This window comes from Arachis hypogaea, chromosome 15 (assembly GCF_003086295.3).
Source record: "Arachis hypogaea cultivar Tifrunner chromosome 15, arahy.Tifrunner.gnm2.J5K5, whole genome shotgun sequence".
Taxonomy (NCBI): domain Eukaryota; kingdom Viridiplantae; phylum Streptophyta; class Magnoliopsida; order Fabales; family Fabaceae; genus Arachis; species Arachis hypogaea.
In genome coordinates, this window is record NC_092050.1 from 146,486,141 (window position 1) to 146,505,018 (window position 18,878).

The 18,878-nt window shown below is 34.2% G+C and overlaps 2 protein-coding genes across 2 annotated transcripts; both read right to left on the minus strand.

Annotated features, from left to right (window-relative positions):
- Nucleotides 1-1,028: 1,028 nt before the first annotated feature.
- On the minus strand, nucleotides 1,029-7,748 carry LOC112751151 (cytochrome P450 CYP736A12). The gene is made up of 2 exons (XM_025800205.2): nucleotides 6,939-7,748; nucleotides 1,029-1,967 (listed from the first exon to the last, which is right to left on the minus strand). Exons 1-2 carry the CDS (start codon nucleotides 7,635-7,637, stop codon nucleotides 1,101-1,103), a joined length of 1,566 nt encoding a protein of 521 aa, XP_025655990.1. The 5' UTR covers nucleotides 7,638-7,748; the 3' UTR covers nucleotides 1,029-1,100.
- Nucleotides 7,749-8,549: 801 nt separating this feature from the next.
- On the minus strand, nucleotides 8,550-14,328 carry LOC112751153 (uncharacterized). The gene is made up of 9 exons (XM_025800207.3): nucleotides 13,911-14,328; nucleotides 13,059-13,232; nucleotides 11,892-12,273; nucleotides 11,487-11,770; nucleotides 11,326-11,394; nucleotides 10,780-10,836; nucleotides 10,360-10,412; nucleotides 10,194-10,269; nucleotides 8,550-9,885 (listed from the first exon to the last, which is right to left on the minus strand). Exons 1-9 carry the CDS (start codon nucleotides 13,949-13,951, stop codon nucleotides 8,949-8,951), a joined length of 2,073 nt encoding a protein of 690 aa, XP_025655992.1. The 5' UTR covers nucleotides 13,952-14,328; the 3' UTR covers nucleotides 8,550-8,948.
- Between the last annotated feature and the right edge of the window lie 4,550 nt (nucleotides 14,329-18,878).

Sequence of the window (18,878 nt, forward strand, 5' to 3'; positions counted from 1 at the left end):
TCGTGCCAACAATTATCGTCGGCTTTAGCTATGAAAAATCTGTTCCGACAGTAATCTTTTCTAGGGACGAATTTCTCCTCCTTCCCATTGGAAAATCCGATGCTAGATCCACCGGTACAGGTCAACACTAAATCCGACGGTAATTCAAACGGTACTCAACTCTTTTCTTGTAGTGTAACTTGTGAAATCATAATATTTTCGAAAAGTGATGTATAGACAACTTAAATGCTAATAAATTTGGACAATTTTAAAAAAAAAATTAAAAATTACACGTTGATCCATAAATTTTTTTTTTAAATGTGCCTATAGTTTATGATTAATAACTTTGGAGTTATATATATGTTATTTATATTTTATTTTATTTTATTTTATAGTGACTTATAATTTTTTTTCATATCAATGATGTTAGTGGCTACATAGAGACTTTTATCATTAAATAAAATTATAGAGAAATTAAAAACAAAATTGGTTAATATTTTTTCGATAATTTATTTAGTTTATAATTTTAATTAAATTTAAATTATATATTCAATTTATATTTGTTTGTTTATCTTAATGTATGCAGTCAATAAAAAATACACTGTAAAAAAAATTTATTATAATCAATAAATATAAAAGATGAAAGATAAAAATCAAGATATGTTCTTATTAAAAAATTTAAAAAAAAATATTATGAAAAAAACCTATTAAATAAGTTCTACAAAAATATTATAAAAAATTTGAAACATTAATAAATAAAATAATAAAATTCTTAAAAACTATTAATCAATATACATAAAAGAAAAGATGGTGTAAAATAGAGAGAAGGAGGTATAAAGTACATTTTGATTTTATATATATAAAAAAATATCATAAACATTTTGTCTACATAAAATCTTTCGATTATCGAATTGGTAATGTTAGAAAAATAATATTTAAAATTACCTTATATAATATAATATCCATAATTTATATATATAACATCCATAATTATATATTTATTAGTTATTACATCTAATTGCATAATTATTCTAGCAACAATTACTAAATACAAAGGAAAACAATTTTATTAAGTTGTTTGAGTTGATTTTTTATTGTGTATCCCAAATATTGTGAATATATTATTTACTTGGTTCATCTTGTGCCAATATTCTAAGAAGACGAAACGCTGGCACAGCAAGCAAATCCTTGACTCTTGGGACTGTTATGCCATATTTCTCACTCATGTCTAATTCATTAGGACTCATACCCCATGGAAGTTCCCAATCAAAGCAATGCACAAACTGAGACACGACAAGTTTAACCGTAACAAGACCCAATTGAATCCCAGGACACCCTCTACGACCAGAACCAAATGGTATCAACTCAAAGTCATAACCACGAAGATCCACGTTCTTATTCAAGAATCTCTCAGGATAAAACTCAAGCGCATTATTCGACCATACCTTAGGATCTCGCCCTATTGCCCATAAATTCACAAGTATCTCTGAAGATTTCTTGATGTAATAATTATGAATCACAATGTCTTTCATTGATTTCCGGGTAATAAACGTTCCTGCAGGGTGTAATCTTAGCGCCTCTTTAATCACCATATCTAAGTAACTCAACTTTGGTAAATCAACCTCTTCCACTAGCTTGTTCATTCCAACCACATTTCTTAGCTCTTCTTGAAGCTTCTTCATCACCCTTGGATTCCTTAAGAGTTCGGATAAAGCCCACAAAATAACTGTCGCGGAAGTGTCGAATGCCGCGGCGATCATGTCTAAGACAATAGCCTTTATGTTGGTGCGATCAATGACATGATTTTGTTCGTCGTAAGGGTCAATTGGTTGGTGCATCTGTGAGAGTAATATGTCCACAAAGTCCTTGTTGCCATGTTTCTCATTGTTGTTGTGAGCGTTTGAAGAAGCATGTTCATGATCCTTGATTATTTTCTCAAGCACTTCGTCAACTTCTTTACTGAGTTTCTTGAAGTTTCGTCTAAGTCCCTGAAAACGTATAAGAATCAAAATTGATCAATTTTTGATTGGAAAACTTTAGGTAACAACAATTTAGTCAACATACATAGAATAGAATTAATTAGTTAGTTAGTTAGTGCAGGTACTCGAGTCACAAGTAATAACTGATTCCATAACAGATTATTACATAACAGAATTTGTCATGTGACAGCCATGATTATATGTATTAGCTCTCTAGCCTGGTGTGGTTTATAAGGCTAAGTGTCTTTGTTTCAAATTAAATCAACTACAATCAATAATCATTCTTTATCCCTATTGTTCTCTCTGCTCTGCTTCCACACACTTTCGTCACTCTCGTTTTCTTCAACCTTACGACTCTTGATACCTTACAACAACCATATTTGACTAATGATTTTTCTTCTCTTCTTCTGTTGACTAGACTATAAGACTATTGACTACGTAATAGAATAATAGATACGCTATTTTTGCGCTTTTGATTTTTCGTGTAGGAGAGAGAAACGTGTATGATAATATGATGTGAGGAGAGAGGTGTTTTATTTAGTTATGGAATGACACAAATGGGAGGCACCAATTTGTAATTTCGAAAATAAAAAATTTTTTAATGTTAAAGTCGGACCGTCCGATTTTTATTTTAACAAATAAAAAAAATAAAAAATACAAATCGGACCCTCCGATTTGAAGTTTAATTTTTTCTTCAAGCAAATCGGATCCTCCGATTTGTAATTTATTTTTTTCATCAAACAAATCGGATCGTCCGATTTGAATAAAACACCATATAAAAAAAACACATAATTTTCCAATAACAATGTATTACATATATTTAATCAATATAAAAAAAATTAGCCACTATTTTGAAAATGCTAGAAATTGCTATAGAAAATGAAGATGATCATTGCAATGGGCAAAACAAAAATTTAATATATAAAGGTATTGGTCATAAAGAAATGCTGGGAAGACATTGGTCCGGATTTCATTGCAGCTGTACTAGGCTTTTTCCAAAGTGCTCAGTTACCTATGGATGCGAATGTAACTTGGGTGACACTAGCCCCAAAATTTACAGGTGCAAAGGAGGTAAAGGACTTTCGGCCGATTAGTATGGTGGGCTGTCTCTATAAAGTGATTTCGAAAGTGTTGGTGAGGAGGATGAGGTCTGTGATGCCGGGGTTGGTAGGGGAGACTCAGACTGCGTTTGTAAAGGGTAGAAAAATTTATGATGGGGCACTCATAGCCTGTGAGACAGTGCATTGGCTGAAGGCGCGGAAAAAGACAGCGGCTATCATTAAGCTTGACTTCCAAAAAGCGTATGATAGAGTGCGATGGAGTTTTGTTGATATAGTGTTACAGAAAATGGGCTTTGGCCAAAGGTGGCGGACTTGGGTGAAGGAGTGTGTTACCACGGCTACGATGTCTGTTCTGGTGAACGGGACACCGTCTAAACCATTCAAGATGGAAAGGGGGCTAAGACAAGGAGACCCCCTATCTCCACTTCTATTTGTTCTCGTTGTTGATGTATTGCATAGGATGCTGGGAGAAGCAGTCAGGAACGGGCGCATTGCGCCGTTAATGGTAGGGGGAGATCATGTGGAGCTGTCACACCTACAATTCGCAGATGACACAATTTTATTCTGCCCGCCAGAAACGGAAACAATTGTCAACTATAAGAGGTTGCTGCGATGCTTCGAGTTGATGTCTGGGCTAAGCATTAATTTTGATAAGTCAAATCTGATACCTGTGAACTGTGAGCAAGGCTGGATTGATCATGCGTGTGGCCTGCTGGGGTGCCAGAAGAAGGAGTTGCCTATTCGATACCTTGGGGTTTTCTTAGGAGCTAATCCGCGGTTGGTAAAGACATGGAAACCAATCATAGATAAGGTGGAACAAAAGCTCAGTTTATGGAAAGCGAAGGTTTTGAATAAAGCAGGTAAGCTTGTCCTTATCAAATCGGTACTAAATAGCTTGCCCATTTATTACCTAAGCTTGTATAAGATGCCAAGGGCGGTAGCGGATAAACTGATAGCTTTGCAAAGGAACTTTATGTGGTGCAAGGAGGACGGCACCAATGGCATACCGCTGGTCAGGTGGGAGTTGGTCCAGGCTCCGAAAAAGGTGGGGGCTTAGGGGTGGGAGATGTAGTGCTTAGGAACACAGCACTATTATTTAAGTGGTGGTGGAGATTCTCTAAGGAGGAATGTCCATTGTGGAAAAAGATTGTCTGCTCTTGCAATAAGCTATCCCCTAATGTCATGCTAGCAACTCAGTCTCTACCATCCAAAGGGGGGCTTGGAAGGACATATGCCAGCTCAATGTCAAAGAGCAAAGAGTGCGAGATAAACTGGTGAGTGGTTTGGCGATGGACGTCGGTAATGGTAGGCAAACCCGGTTTTGGGAAGACAATTGGGTCAAGTGTGGTCCTCTGAAAGGAAATTTTCCACGACTCTTCGCTATTTCAAGCCAACAAGGAGCTGTAATTGGGGACTGCGGGTTTTGGGATGGATTAGATTGGATATGGAATTTTCAGTGGAGGAGGGAGTTGTTCCAATGGGAACTTGAACTGGTCCATCAACTGCATGTGAGGCTAAGGCCAGTAAAGCTGTCTTCTGAGAGGGACGATAGTGTGGTGTGGAAGTTTGATAATATAGGGATTTTCTCCACGAAATCCTTCATGCAGGTAATCCAAACGGAGACGTTGTCAGACGAGATTACGAGCTATAGCTTCACAAATGCTCTATGGAGAGGCCTGGTACCCCTAAGAATTGAGCTTTTTGGTTGGTTTGTGCTAGTTGGTAGAATTAATACTAAGGAGAGATTGATTAGATTAGGAGTTGATATTCATAGTGATAATATCTGTGTCCTGTGCCACAAAGGGGTAGAAACTGTTGAGCACTTATTTATTAGGTGTGAGGTAACATGGAAAGTGTGGTGCTCTTGGGTGCGATTCTTTGGCAGCGTTTGGGTGATTCCTGGGAACATGAAAGATCTATTCGGAAGTTGGATTGGCATGCGTAACAGAAGACAAGGGCAACGGCTGTGGATGACGGCGTTCTTTGCAGTGATCTGGAACATCTGGTTGGAGCGTAATGCCAGAATTTTCAATAATAACATCGCCAGTATTGACTCGATTCACACAAGGATAGTGTTAAGCTACAACGAGTGGACTGGAGGAGATTCTTTAGGTGTTGGATAGCATAGACAAGGTGCCAAGAGATTGTTTCTCTGTCTACATAGGTCATGTTTTATTTTTCTGGTTTATGTTCTATGTCCTATGATTATGTGTTCTGCTCCACTTTAATGTGTTGAGCTTCCTATGTTTCAAAAAAAAAAAAAAAAAAAAAAAATAATGGGTATTGGTCATCAAATCCTTTTAACCGTATGCAGTGTAGAACATATACAACTGAATATATATGTAATTTACAATTTCAAACGATAGAAATCGAAATAATGTTTAATGGGTTCAACTTTGGACCGTATTTTTTTATTATAGACTTGGGGTTGCCTAAAACAAAATGGTTGACCCAGACTGGCGTCCAGGGTGTGAGACGCCTATTAATAATTTAATCAGACAACTTACATTTTACGGTGGTGTAGGCTAATTTTTTATTGGGCCCAATTTGTTTGATATAGTGATTGAAATAAATAAATAATTAAATAAATAATTGCACTGCAACTCTACAAGGCTTGTTTATGACATCTTTGTATGATTGCTGGAAATTACATCAAATTTGAATCCTAGTTATGACTAAAAAATATTATATAGAACTTATAAGAAGAGGTATGTGTGAGTGAGAGTGTAACTTGACCAAAATAAATAAATAAATAATAAAGCATATTTTTTAAATTAATTTTTATTTTCTGAAATAGTTTAAAACCCTAAAAAGTAACTGCAGTAAAAGATCCAATAAAATTGTTGATTAGCATCATAGCATGTAATCAGCATCAAATAAGTCAGATGTTGTTTCCCAAGTCAAAAGGATGCCACATTTTGCTTTTTTATTGGCTATTCTTTTATAGACATAGTAGTCACACAAAACATAATCACACTTGAAGACACCGGATAAAATATATAACAATTATAGTTTCATTAAAATCCTTAATTTAGGAGAACTATAATATAAAATAGGAGCAATTTATAGATTATTATGTTAATAAAATCCTAAAAAGTTTTTTTTAATTTCCTTCTTAGTAAAGCTTGTGAATAAGTGTAAAATTTAGAAAGTATGTACCTACCTTAGTTGGTAAGTTAAAAAAAAAATGATCAAATGTTATTATATGCAACATCTAATATGTACACTTAATAAAGTATATATTTTTTAAATTATTTTGGCATTAAAATCGTTGATAAGAAATTTTATTTGCACTATATTACTTAGCTTAAATATGAATTTTAGTATTATCGACTTTACAACAATAAAAATTTTATAATCGAAAAATACAAAACTATATTAAATAATTTCTTCTTTAATTTGAATGGTTCATTATTTACGTAAGAAGGGAGAATTAGGAAAAACATATAAAAATTAAATAAAAGGGTGTGACAATATTTATATTGAGTGTCATAATAATAGTCTCTTTCCACACTCTTCGTATATACAATTAAACTTATACGTTCATGTTTTATAGTCTCTTTCCTCACTTATTATTAATTATTTTAATATTAAAATTGAAAAGTATATACCTTAAATAAATAGTGCAAATACCATTTCTAAAAAAAATTGGTTAGAAAACTAATTAGAGGTATAACTAACTAGAGCCAATTAGTTTAAAATAAAAAATCTGTTATGAAAAAGAAAAAATAATCTTTCGTTACTCCTACTTTTTTAAATTTTAAAATTAAAAATATAAAAAATTGATTTACGTTGGCTCATAATATAGTTGGTCCCTATACTTTTTCAACAAATTAAACTAAAATGTGTAGATCTAAATTGAATAAGTTAATTAACTAATTGAACAAAGAAAGCAAATGGATGAAGTCTAGTTTCAAACCTGTAAATCCAATGGTCCAAGCCAAGGCACAAAATCTGTAACATTAAATTTTCCAGCCAAGATCAACATTTCATGAATAAGTCCCTTCAAATCAAACTTGTCATCTTTGTTACACCCCAAAACCATTTTATACACCACATCCTCCATAACACTATGAACCACCTCACTGAGGTTCACAACCTTGCCATCCTCCGCGGCTTTGGCAACCGTTTTAACCGCTTTTCCGAGCTCCAACTTCCTCAAAGGTGCGAAGGACTCCACTTTGGATGCACTCAGAAGTTGCAAGGTGCACACTTTCCTCATGTTTCGCCAATAGGGACCGTACTCGGCGAATATCATGCCCTTGTAGCCATAGGAGAAGTACTTGGAAGCTTCGAGGAGAGGCCGGCTGGCAAAAACGGTGTCGTGTTTCTTGAGGAAGAGCTCAGCCACTTCCGGGGAAGAGATCACGATGGTTGGGACTTGTCCCAGTCGTAGAGACATTATGGGACCATGTTTTTTGGACAAGGTTTCAAGGGTGCGGTGGGGAAGTTCACCTAATATGTGGAGGTGACCTACTACCGGCACAGCCGGTGGACCTGGTGGTGGTGGTGGTTGTTTCTGTTTTTGTTGGCTCTGTTTCCGAAATAATATGGTGGTGGAGAGGATGAATAGTATGAACCCTACAAGAAGGAACCATGCTGGGATTATTGGTAACATTTTTTGAGTTTATGATTTTGCGGATACATCTTCACACCATATATATATTGAAAGTATAATAATAGGTTAGAAACATATGCCCGCATTTTTTGACTATATATATATATGGTCATGTTATTTTATGTTAACATTCGTTTTATACTTTTAAATTTTGTTGTTATTCCAACTTTAATACTTTATTTTCAGAAAAACGCAATTGTCATACTGTCATAATATAGCCAAATAATAAGATTTAATTTTACAAATGGTTTGAACGAATCAGATATTTTAACATATAATAGAGAGTTGTAAATACACAATGGAGACACTTAATCGACAAGATAAGATTCAAACGATTCGATAAACTATAATGCATCATTCTTTTCGGCCAAGTTGACATACGTACAAGCAAAAATTTATGGGAATGAATCTTCCCAATTTTTTTTTAACAATTGAGGAAATAAAGTGTAATCTCACACCATTAATTTTATAAGTGAGAACAAAAATAAATATGAGAAAGAGAACAATCAAAGGTTAAAGATTACATTTTATACTTCCAATTCTTTTTTAATTACAATTAAAAAGATCCATTCCCCAAATTTATTATAGTCTCTGGGTTTCTACCGATAAATACGTTAACCCATAACGAATTAGTCTCTATGCCAAACTAGAAGATACCATATGAGAAACCAAAATTGTAAGTTTCATTTGGCACATTTGTAACTAAAACTCGATATCAACCAATGAGTTGAAAAAAGAGGAGGATTCATGTGAATATTTCATTTCATCACAACAGTAATTTTTCTTCAGTTAAAAGTTTGTGTGTAGATGTTTAAAATTTCAAATTATACAAATACAGTACATAGCAATCAGATAGTCGAAGTATTAAGGATATCAGCAGATGATTAAATAAAAGCATGATTCGATCCCAAATACAGAACGAAGCCCAACAAACTTTATTGATAAATTAGAAAGAAATTTTAGTTGATACAATATTCTCATATGCCACCTTAGTTCAACCATCCAATCATTCAACCAATGAGATACTCAGAAAATACTAAATCTGAAGAATTACTGGAATCAGTGAAATCTGGTAACATCAAATTGTCCCAAAAAACTACCAAATTACAACATTAACCTAGATTCTCTCTCTATTGCATCTGTTCCACTGTTATACACATGCAAACTAATATACAACAAAATAAATTTTCGAAAAAAAAGTCCATTTTCCCCTCCACATTTGAAGGAAAAAGATTACCTACTACAAAACAGCTCTATATATTCACACATGCAAGAAATTGGCAAGTAGTCTAGTAAGAAAAAATTACTATTCTAGTCTCTGCTAGCTGCTGCTATTTGTTCTTTTTTCTTTGACCTTGCAACCCTTTGAGGCTTGTGATTTGGATCCACAAGCAACAACCTTGACATGACATAAGACAAGAGTTCTTCACGGTGGGAGAATGTGAAATCCAAATGTGCATATTCAAACTCATTGTATGATACATTTACCCCAGCACCCTTCATCAATTTGTAGTGTCTTCTCACCATTGTAGGCCTTATCACTTTATCTTTCTGTCCGGCAACAAGATCGACGGGAATGTCGATGATCCCATAGCACTCCGCCAAGTCTAATGGCTCCGGCGAACCATACACTTCAATGTTGGTGGATGCGCCATAGTCAAACATTCTAAACCTTCTGGTTCGTTTTATCTGCGCGAGATGGAGCGCGACCCGGAAAGACACTCCGGGCATATCGTTCATGTTGTAGTGTGGTAACCCTAGAACTCCGACCCAGTTTGAGCTGTCGCCGCCAACGACATAACCCATTAAAGTTTGAACTAGCCCTCCGACGGCAGGTAGGTTATGGAGATCCCGAGCAAGCTTGTTAACAAGCATGCGGAAGAATCTGGTTGGTATATAGAAGGCAGGCACAAAAAGGGATAAAATAGGAGCCACCAGAACTAACATGAACTCCACTGTGGAAAATACGATGTTTGAGTCATCATGGAAACCAGCCGGCGATAGTAGAATCAATCTTGAAAGTCTATGAGGCTTCTCTTGTATCTTTTGTGTAACAACATACATTATCATAGCAGCTCCTCCCAAACTATGGCTAATTGCACAAAGCTTGTAAGGCTGATAATCATCTATTTCCTCCTCACAATCTGGTTTACTAAGCTTCAATTCAGCACATTTTACTTCATGGATTTTCTCTATCATAGCAGGAACATCTTCAGTGCCATGCTCATTGATGGAATACCGCCAGTATCTGCACGAACAGATTAGTAAGTCACAACCAGATTATTTAAGGTGGAATCTGTTTATTTAATGAGATAATCAGACAGTTGGAAAGGGTACATGATGGGCGAGGATTCACTCTTTCTTTGTTCAACTCCAAATTGGGTGACAATAACGGGGAATATTCTATTTTAGAAACATTTTCACTTATTGCCCTCCGTTGTTTGCCATTACACTTTGTACAATTTGTTAGCTAATAATCGTTGTTCGCTATTATACCTTCTCTCTAAGTTCTTTTTAAATATATTATAGTCCAAGAGATTAGCTTTGCAAACTTACTCGCGCGATGAGATGTTCTTGTTGACATGCTCCCTTGAAACCAAACCACGAAAATTACCGAGAAATACATCATACCCTGCACATAAAACCAAACTCTACATGTAAGAGTTCCTAAAAAGGAAATGTTCCGAGGCATAGGTATTGTCTAATGATGTATATAACAAACCTTGATCATAGGCTGCAAAAGCTGGAGAGCCAACAACACCATTTGATACCCAACTGTCTCACAAATGGGAAAAGATTTTAGAAAACCGCAATATCTTGAACACACATTGGGATTAAAAATTAGCGGAAGAAATTATAAACTAAACAAAAGTTCTGATATTCGATTAGATAAACAGTGAATTTAATTTCAATCACAGCCAACTTTATCACCTAGCCGAGTTAAATAAGATCATATTGCAGCAAAATATTTGCTGACCTACTTCAGGTTTTTGTCACACCCCTCCATCAAACACTCGTAAAATGAATTTCTTCATGAGCTTTTCCCGCACAAATGTACTATATAACTCTTTCAACTCCCAAATACACGGAATTGCATAATCAAGTCGGATCAAAGCAACGTAGAGATGACAAGATAACTCACCCCATTGATGAATCCAAAACCCCATGCTGAAGAAAAACAGCTTTCCGTGAATCTCTCCTGTGAAGTCAGATAACAAGCATTAGACACGGCACAATGCAGAACACCCATCTTAATAGCATCCTTACTAATCTCCTTTTTCCATATAAACATCTTTCGCACATTATTACGCATTTATGAAAATCGAGTATATGACTATATCGTGGCCTGATGCTCTAATCACCTAATCACAATATTTCTTCAGTAATTGACTACAAACTAAAGTTTGTAAAGAAATATGTTGACCAGAAAAGGCACATTCTCTTGTTTATAATTTTATTTCGAACACAAAATTCATTCCTGATGGTGGTAAAAAACAGTTCAGATACCAAAACATATGCCAATTTATATCAAAATTCATGCATGAACCATTTGTATCAATTTATGCAATGATTCCTGATAAGTACTCATATACGGCATATTTAATTTAAACTCGTCAAATCAAAATAATTAGAGAAGGAGGGAGAAAGGTCACTGAGCCTTGAAATCAATAGAAAATATTTACTTTACCTGGGTATTCTTTCCAAGAGAATAATATATCCATCAGAAGTGATCACATGAATAGCTTCATATGGATATCTGTAGATGTTAAAAGAAGAAATCATGAAGTATATAACCAAAATTTCATTTGAAAAGAACAAATGTGATGGCAACTATGTAGTAGTCTTTACCCAAGCTCTGTTATGACATCCTGACAAGTTCGGGCATCTGTATTCAGAGACTGATGGAGGTTGGTACTCCTCTCTGTTGGTGCCGGGCCATCCCCACCTCTCGTTGCTGTAGAAATAGCAGCATCCTTAAAAGGATCGTGATCTTGTTCAATGCCACTTCCATGAGATGAAAACAAGCTCACTAATGCCACGAAGGCTTCTGATGGGGACAGAAGAAGATGTGCTGCCTTGTGAAAAAAGTCGAAGACAGCTTCTATACATATCTCTATAGCTAGATGAACATCCTGATTGACCACAAAGAAAACTTCTTAGCTACACAAAGGTTACCTTCACCTGAAATTTATCTATCCATAAGTTATGATTAAATGCAATACAAATCGGTATGAAAAGAGATCTTAGTATTACCTCTACAACTCCACGTCTCCTATCCGTAGCACGGTGGATGATTTGATCCTTGAGGCTTTGCATCCTCCTATGTGCATGTAAACGGGAGGGACGGTGATTGCTAGGGATATGCAGGACTTTTAACACCGCATAATAAAATAACTGGAAAAGCCGAACTGGAATCGCTAGTAATAACTTGAGAGGTAATAAAATCCACAGTAAAATATACTGGAACCAATCCATCTGATGCCTATTGTATGCTTCAGAGGCTCGAGAACAGTGAGATGCAGGAGATGCAGGGTACTCGTATCTATCACTATCTTCTTCTTCAGATGAGTAATCAGGACTCGTATCAGAATCCACAGAAAGTTCATGAATGAAATGGTTGAAAGAGGACACGCCACTAAAAATGAATAAAAAGAACACAAGTTTTAGTTAAGAAGAATAATGTCATGAATAGACTTGAAAGATATGCATCCAGGACAAAAATCTGACGAAGACAACACAAACTCCGAAGTTGCGAAGAATTAGAAAAACCACAAATTCAAAAGAAAAGGGATAACAAATCAGAAAAGGTTAACAAATGGTCAAAAGGTAAAAAGGTATAATATACCCAATCCAGAAGATTTACAATACCTTTCATATTTATCAAATTATAATAACTTCTGTAGAACAGAATATCTAACTGTTTAATATATATAACCAATAAAAACTACTAGATGTTTCTATGTGGCAACAAGGAATAAAATGATTGCATCAATCAACAATTTGCCGTAAATCCTTACCCAATTTGACTTCCTCGATTCTTAGATCCTCACATCTAGCATTCTTACCTATTTCCTTTCACTAATCATAGGCATCAGAGAACATGAAGTCTACGATCTAAAAGGTAGCATCGTACCTTGGGTGCAGGGGTTATACCTAAGTGCATGCAGAGATGCACCTTCATATGTGCTACACTGAGAATAGCTTATTTATAGAAAGGGTTTAGCAAACGAGTTCCCTAAAGGCTAAGGATTTTCATTGGCGAGCTAGTGAATGGCAAAACTCCCTAATTCCAGCTTGATAGCGACATTACCAATTCTCGATAACGCTATGAACCAGTATACAATCATATTTATTAAGCAACTAAAGGCAATACAACAAAGAAGATTCACAGAAAATGTCAAGGTAATGATGAAAACATACTTCTCCATCCAACGCGGTAGCCGTGGTCCGCGGAAAGTTGGCCTGAGTTCCCAACCTTGAATGCCTTCAAGCATATTAGCTTTCCCGGGTAGTAACGCCAATAAAAGGGCTGAGACTCCATTGATTATCCTCACAATATTGTTCACAGACTCGTATGTAACTGCCTTCACTGACCTGAAATAAAATTCAGATTATGCAAATGCAAACCACTGAGTCTGACATATGTGCAATTGCTGAAGATATTGAAATATGATAGGCCATTAAATAAATCGCACCAGACTACCGGTTCTAAAATCTATTGGAGATTAAAGTCTTTTAAATTGATCAGCATTCAATATATTTAAGTTGTAAAAAACAAAAAACACCAGGCTTTTGAACAACAGCAACAAAATAACACCCAAAAATGATAAACTTGTTTATTAAAATAGGAAGAAAAGTATGGCTCAGCATTGTTCCGATTGCATTGACTATTAAGTCAAAACAGAAACGAAAGGGCGAAATTCTATGCAACAAACAAATGGTACCAATGATGCAATCCAAAAATAGCTAAAAACAAAATCCATTTTGCAGGATCAAGTGTAATCAGAAAAATTACATCCCATTTTGCAGAATCAGAAAAATCTACAGCAACTAAAAAAAATCATAGATATAGTAATCAGGCTAAAAACCAATAATCGAACACAACAAATAGTCAAATGACAATCATACAGCCATTTCCTCAAGAACCCTAATAAATAAAATAACTTAACTCCATACAAAATCACAACATTGAAACAAAATATAAACACCCCCATTTCATTTATGGCAAAATATTCCTCACCCCAAATAATAGAAAAATAACATTTTTCTTACTCTTTAGTAACGGCAAGAGCGTGATCAACCAATCTTTGCATGATGGGGTAGCTCAAATTTCGTCGCCTTCTTTTTTTTTTTTTACCTTCTTCAAAACCTCACCAAATCCAAAATCTACAGTAAAAGTTTGTTGGGATCAAGAAATATTGAAGCCCAGAAACCAAATCAACCCGAAAACCAAAAGAAACTAAGCAGAAATTGGAAATGGAGGTTCAGTTGATCTTTTTTTTTCTTCCTTCCCAAAAACCAGAATCTTTCTTCAAGAAAGAAACCGAAGCAAAGCGTAGAAGCTATTTTGCCGTAGGAGGACGGGGAGAGTCGGTAGTATTTTTCCTGAACGACACGTGGCGAGACCTGATTGGTTTAACCTTGCTATGTGTCGCTTTTAGGGGTGCGGTTTTTTTAATGGTGTTGTGCTGCTTTTGGATCAAGATTACACGTAACTTGTGGGGCCCGGGGATTTATGTGGTGCTTTTCGCTATTTTCGCACTGCGATTCTGAGAGGATCTGGACCGTTGATGGAGGACGGTTACGTATGAGATGGACGGTTGGGATTTGAAGACACAGGATTTGTTAACTTAACACGCGGCTACTGAAACTGCCTCTTGCTTTAAAGAAGTGTCACGCTATGCAGGTGGGGAAATGGGAATCTTTCTAAGCCATTCAATTTGACGAGAAAAATAGTAAAATAAAAAATAAAAAGTGCAATTAGAATAAGCTTAATTTAGAAATGTGTGTGCCTAGGGAATAGAGGATTTGGATTTTTCTTTGGAGAAAATCTAGGTCAATATCCATATACAGTGAAGTGCAGTTAGTAGGTGGGAGAAGAAAGTTTGGGTTTAGGCCTGGTTTTACTACTGTTTGTTTTCTTTTCCTTTGCGATTTGGGAAAAATGTGTTCCACGATCGGCTGGAAATAGATATGTTTTCCTTGTGGGTTTTTATGATCTCAATGAATGGTAGACATGGACTGAGCTTAATCAAAGTTGCATACTTAGACAATAATTATGAATTTAACTATCGTATTAATTAGTCATGCAAAATTACTTTATCCTTAATCAATTGATGAATTGAAATGTAAAAGTAATAATTTGAATTATTATCGAAGTAGTAAAAGAATAAAATTTTATAAATAATATCTCAAAATTTAACTATTAATTAAAATTTTAACTTTAATATATTAATCATATAAAATATTTTATACGATCGTCTGATTATATTTATTTAATATAAAAGAAAATATTTTTACTAATATAAGATTATGTCAATTGCATGTATAAAAATATTTTAAAAATAATTCATCGAAAATAAATTTATTAATTAATTGTTCTTTTGCCTTTCACTCAATTACGTTACTTTTTGTACTTAATCCAAGCAAAAATTCGGAGACTCAGCAAACAAAAAAAAAGAACTAGTCGAGAGAGTGTACAACTTAGGTCTAGACACCAAACTCCAAATCGGTTATAATAAGTCACTCGGTAGTAATTTTAAAGGCTATTTAACAATTAAAATTGTCACATATCCAAACTCTCCTAAAATTTTGAGAAAAAGATGAGATTATATTTAAAACTTCGCATTTATTTTAAAGTATTGAGACTAATATTAAAAAATTAAAATTTAATATTATATTTAGTAGTTAGAAATTAAAATTTAAAATATAAAATTTTAATTTTTTTAATATTTTTAAAAAATAAAAATATAAGAGATTACTAATATTTTTTTTTTAAAATACATTCATTCAAAATTTTATATTTCAATCACATTTTTCATTTATAGTTTCTTATTTCGCTTCTCACCTATTACTACATCTTTATTATTATCGATCCACCGCCACATCTCTACCATAATCAGTCTTAACATATTCCTCATTTTTATCTCTCTCGTCAGAATGAAGAAAAAAAAGTAAAAAACATCAGCAGAAACAAAGGAAGAAGAAAGAAAAGAAAAAATAGAAAGAGGAGGGGACAATAACTTCCATTTTCGGCATTTTCACTGCCTGTCTCTTCTTTCGGCGAGCACCTCTCTCTCTCTCCTTGATTTTGTTCGAGTCCTTTCTCCTGCTTCTCTGTCTTCACCCGACAATGGTGGCGGTGGTGTTAGTGACTTTCACCGATGTCGTCTTTTCCTTTTTTTCTTCTCTCTTTCATTTTTTTTCTCTTCTCTATCTTTTTTGCTATGATGTTATAGAAAAGATTGGTGAGATCTTCTTTCTTCCTTTTGGATAAACACATTTATAAGTTTTTTTTTACACCGCCAAAAATATCGATTTATGTTATGTTTATAATTGGTGTATGGATTACTAGAGTACTAGAATATATCTTAGGTTTGTAACTAAAATCAATTAGGTTGTGTTTGAAATTAGGATTTTGTTTTAATTAATAAGAATATTTTAGTAATTTTATTTGTTTTAGTCTCTATACTTATCTTGAATCAAGTAGGATATTGAGATATAATTCAATCTTATACACTTTACATCAAACACAATACAAAAATTTTAATCTCTCCCTCCTTGATTTTGTTCAAGTCTTCTCTCCTGCTTCTCTGTCTTCATCCAACAATGGTGGCGGTGGTGTTCGTGACTTCCACCGATGTCGTCTTTTCCTTCTTCTCTTCTCTCTTTCATTTTTTTTCTCTTCTCTATCTTTGTTGCTATGATGTTATAGAAAAGATTGGTGAGATCTTCTTTCCTCCTTTTGGATAAACACATTTATAAATTTTTTTTTACACCGCCAAAAATATCGATGTATGTTATGTTTATAATTAGTGTATGGATTACTAAAGTACTAGAATATATCTTAGGTTTGTAACTAAAATCAATTAGGTTATGTTTGAAATTAGGATTTTGTTTTAATTAATAAGAATATTTTAGTAATTTTATTTGTTTTAGTCTCTATATTTATCTTGAATCAAGTAGGATATTGAGATATAATTCAATCTTATACACTTTACATCAAACACAATACAAAAATTATACTCTCTCTCTCTCTCTCTCTCTCTCTCTCTCTCTCTCTCTCTCTCTCTCTCTCTCTCTCTCTCTCTCTCTCTCTCTCTCTCTCTCTCTCTCTCTCTCTCCACTTGATTTTGTTCGAATCCTCTCTCCGGCTTCTCTGTCTTCACCCAACAATGGTGGCGGTGATGTTAGTGACTTTCACTGATGTCGTCTTTTCCTTCTTCTCTTCTCTCTTTCATTTTTTTTTCTCTTCTCTATCTTTTTTGCTATGATGTTATAGAAAAGATTGGTGAGATCTTCTTTCTTCCTTTTGGATAAACACATTTATAAGTTTTTTTTTACACCGCCAAAAATATCGATTTATGTTATGTTTATAATTGGTGTATGGATTACTAGAGTACTAGAATATATCTTAGGTTTGTAACTAAAATCAATTAGGTTGTGTTTGAAATTAGGATTTTGTTTTAATTAATAAGAATATTTTAGTAATTTTATTTGTTTTAGTCTCTATATTTATCTTGAATCAAGTAGGATATTGAGATATAATTCAATCTTATATACTTTACATCAAACACAATACAAAAATTTTAATTTAGTCTGTATTTTTTAATTTCTATCTCTCAATCTCTGTCTCTCAATTTAAGTCTCTCTTTTAAATGGAACCTAACATCACTAATTTTTTCATTAAGTAGCCCAACATATAAAGGAGAGCAGTCAGCTCCCCTGCTCCCCTGTATAATTTTTCACACCCTTACATTAAGAAATTTCTTATCTCATTCTAGATTCTTTTAACTTGGATGTTAGTCACTTTGTAATAAGTACCACCACTCACTACAACAAAAATGGTGAATACCATTGGATTTACCATCGAAAGCAATCAGACGGTATAAATTTTGCTGGTAAATGTTTACCGTCAAAATTTTTTCGTCCGACGGTAATTACTGCCAGATTTAGTGACGAAATATAAATAGTATGAAAATAGAATAGGTTGAGTATTACTGTCAAAAATTTTTCGATGGTAATATTGGCGCCACATCATTCGTCTCCCCTGCCATATTACTGGCAGATTAAGCCGACAGAAATGTTTTTAAATTTTTTTTTAAAGAAAGATTTGACTTGGCTGTTATCGTCGAAATATTCCGACGGTAATTCTGACGGTAGCATTTTTTTAATTATCTATTTTGTCTATCTCTAATGTACTCTAATAATTAACAATTCAAATAGTGCTTTAAACCTGATGTGAAGTACGAAAAATATAAATTACAAATACAGAATGATAGTAGCTAAAATATCTGAAGCAATGCTAACTATATCACATTCACAGAACTATGTTTACATTCACTGAAATATATAGTACAAATGCAAAAAGTTTCTTAAAGAAATACATATCATAGAAACTATGTTTACATTAACCCTAATCATATTCATCATCTTCTTTCTGTGGTTCATCATCTTCCTCTTTCGACGTAGTTTCCTGATTATCATTGAACTCGTCTTCCTCTTCTTCGTCGCCATCGACCCCACTTCTTCTTGAAGATCGTCGTCCTCTGGTGGAAATGCATCGGCATTCAGTCCAAGGTCAATGATGTCATTATCCATAACAGCAAACCTAAGGGTTATTGGCTCAACAGAAATTATTAAATTTTTTAGAAAATTCGGTAGAGTGTCCCCTATAATTAGAATCTCCCACCGAATACAATTATAATTTTCTGACAAACCAAACATGTTTTAAACAATTTAAATAATAATTCGGCAGAACTTCTCCTTAATTCAGTGACATACATCAAATAAATACAACGGTTTTCACATAGGAAACAACTGTAAGCATAAATCAATAATATAAGGCATTCAATAAAACATCAAATCCTAACCGATTTAGTGTGCAGCCCTTTATAATAACTCCACAATTTCCTAGCAAATAAGAGTTTCGAGAAGGCGTCACTACAGGACCTTCTCCCACTTTTGTCCTAAAACTGTATCATAGGAAATGTAAGTCCAACATAAAATTTAAACAATTAA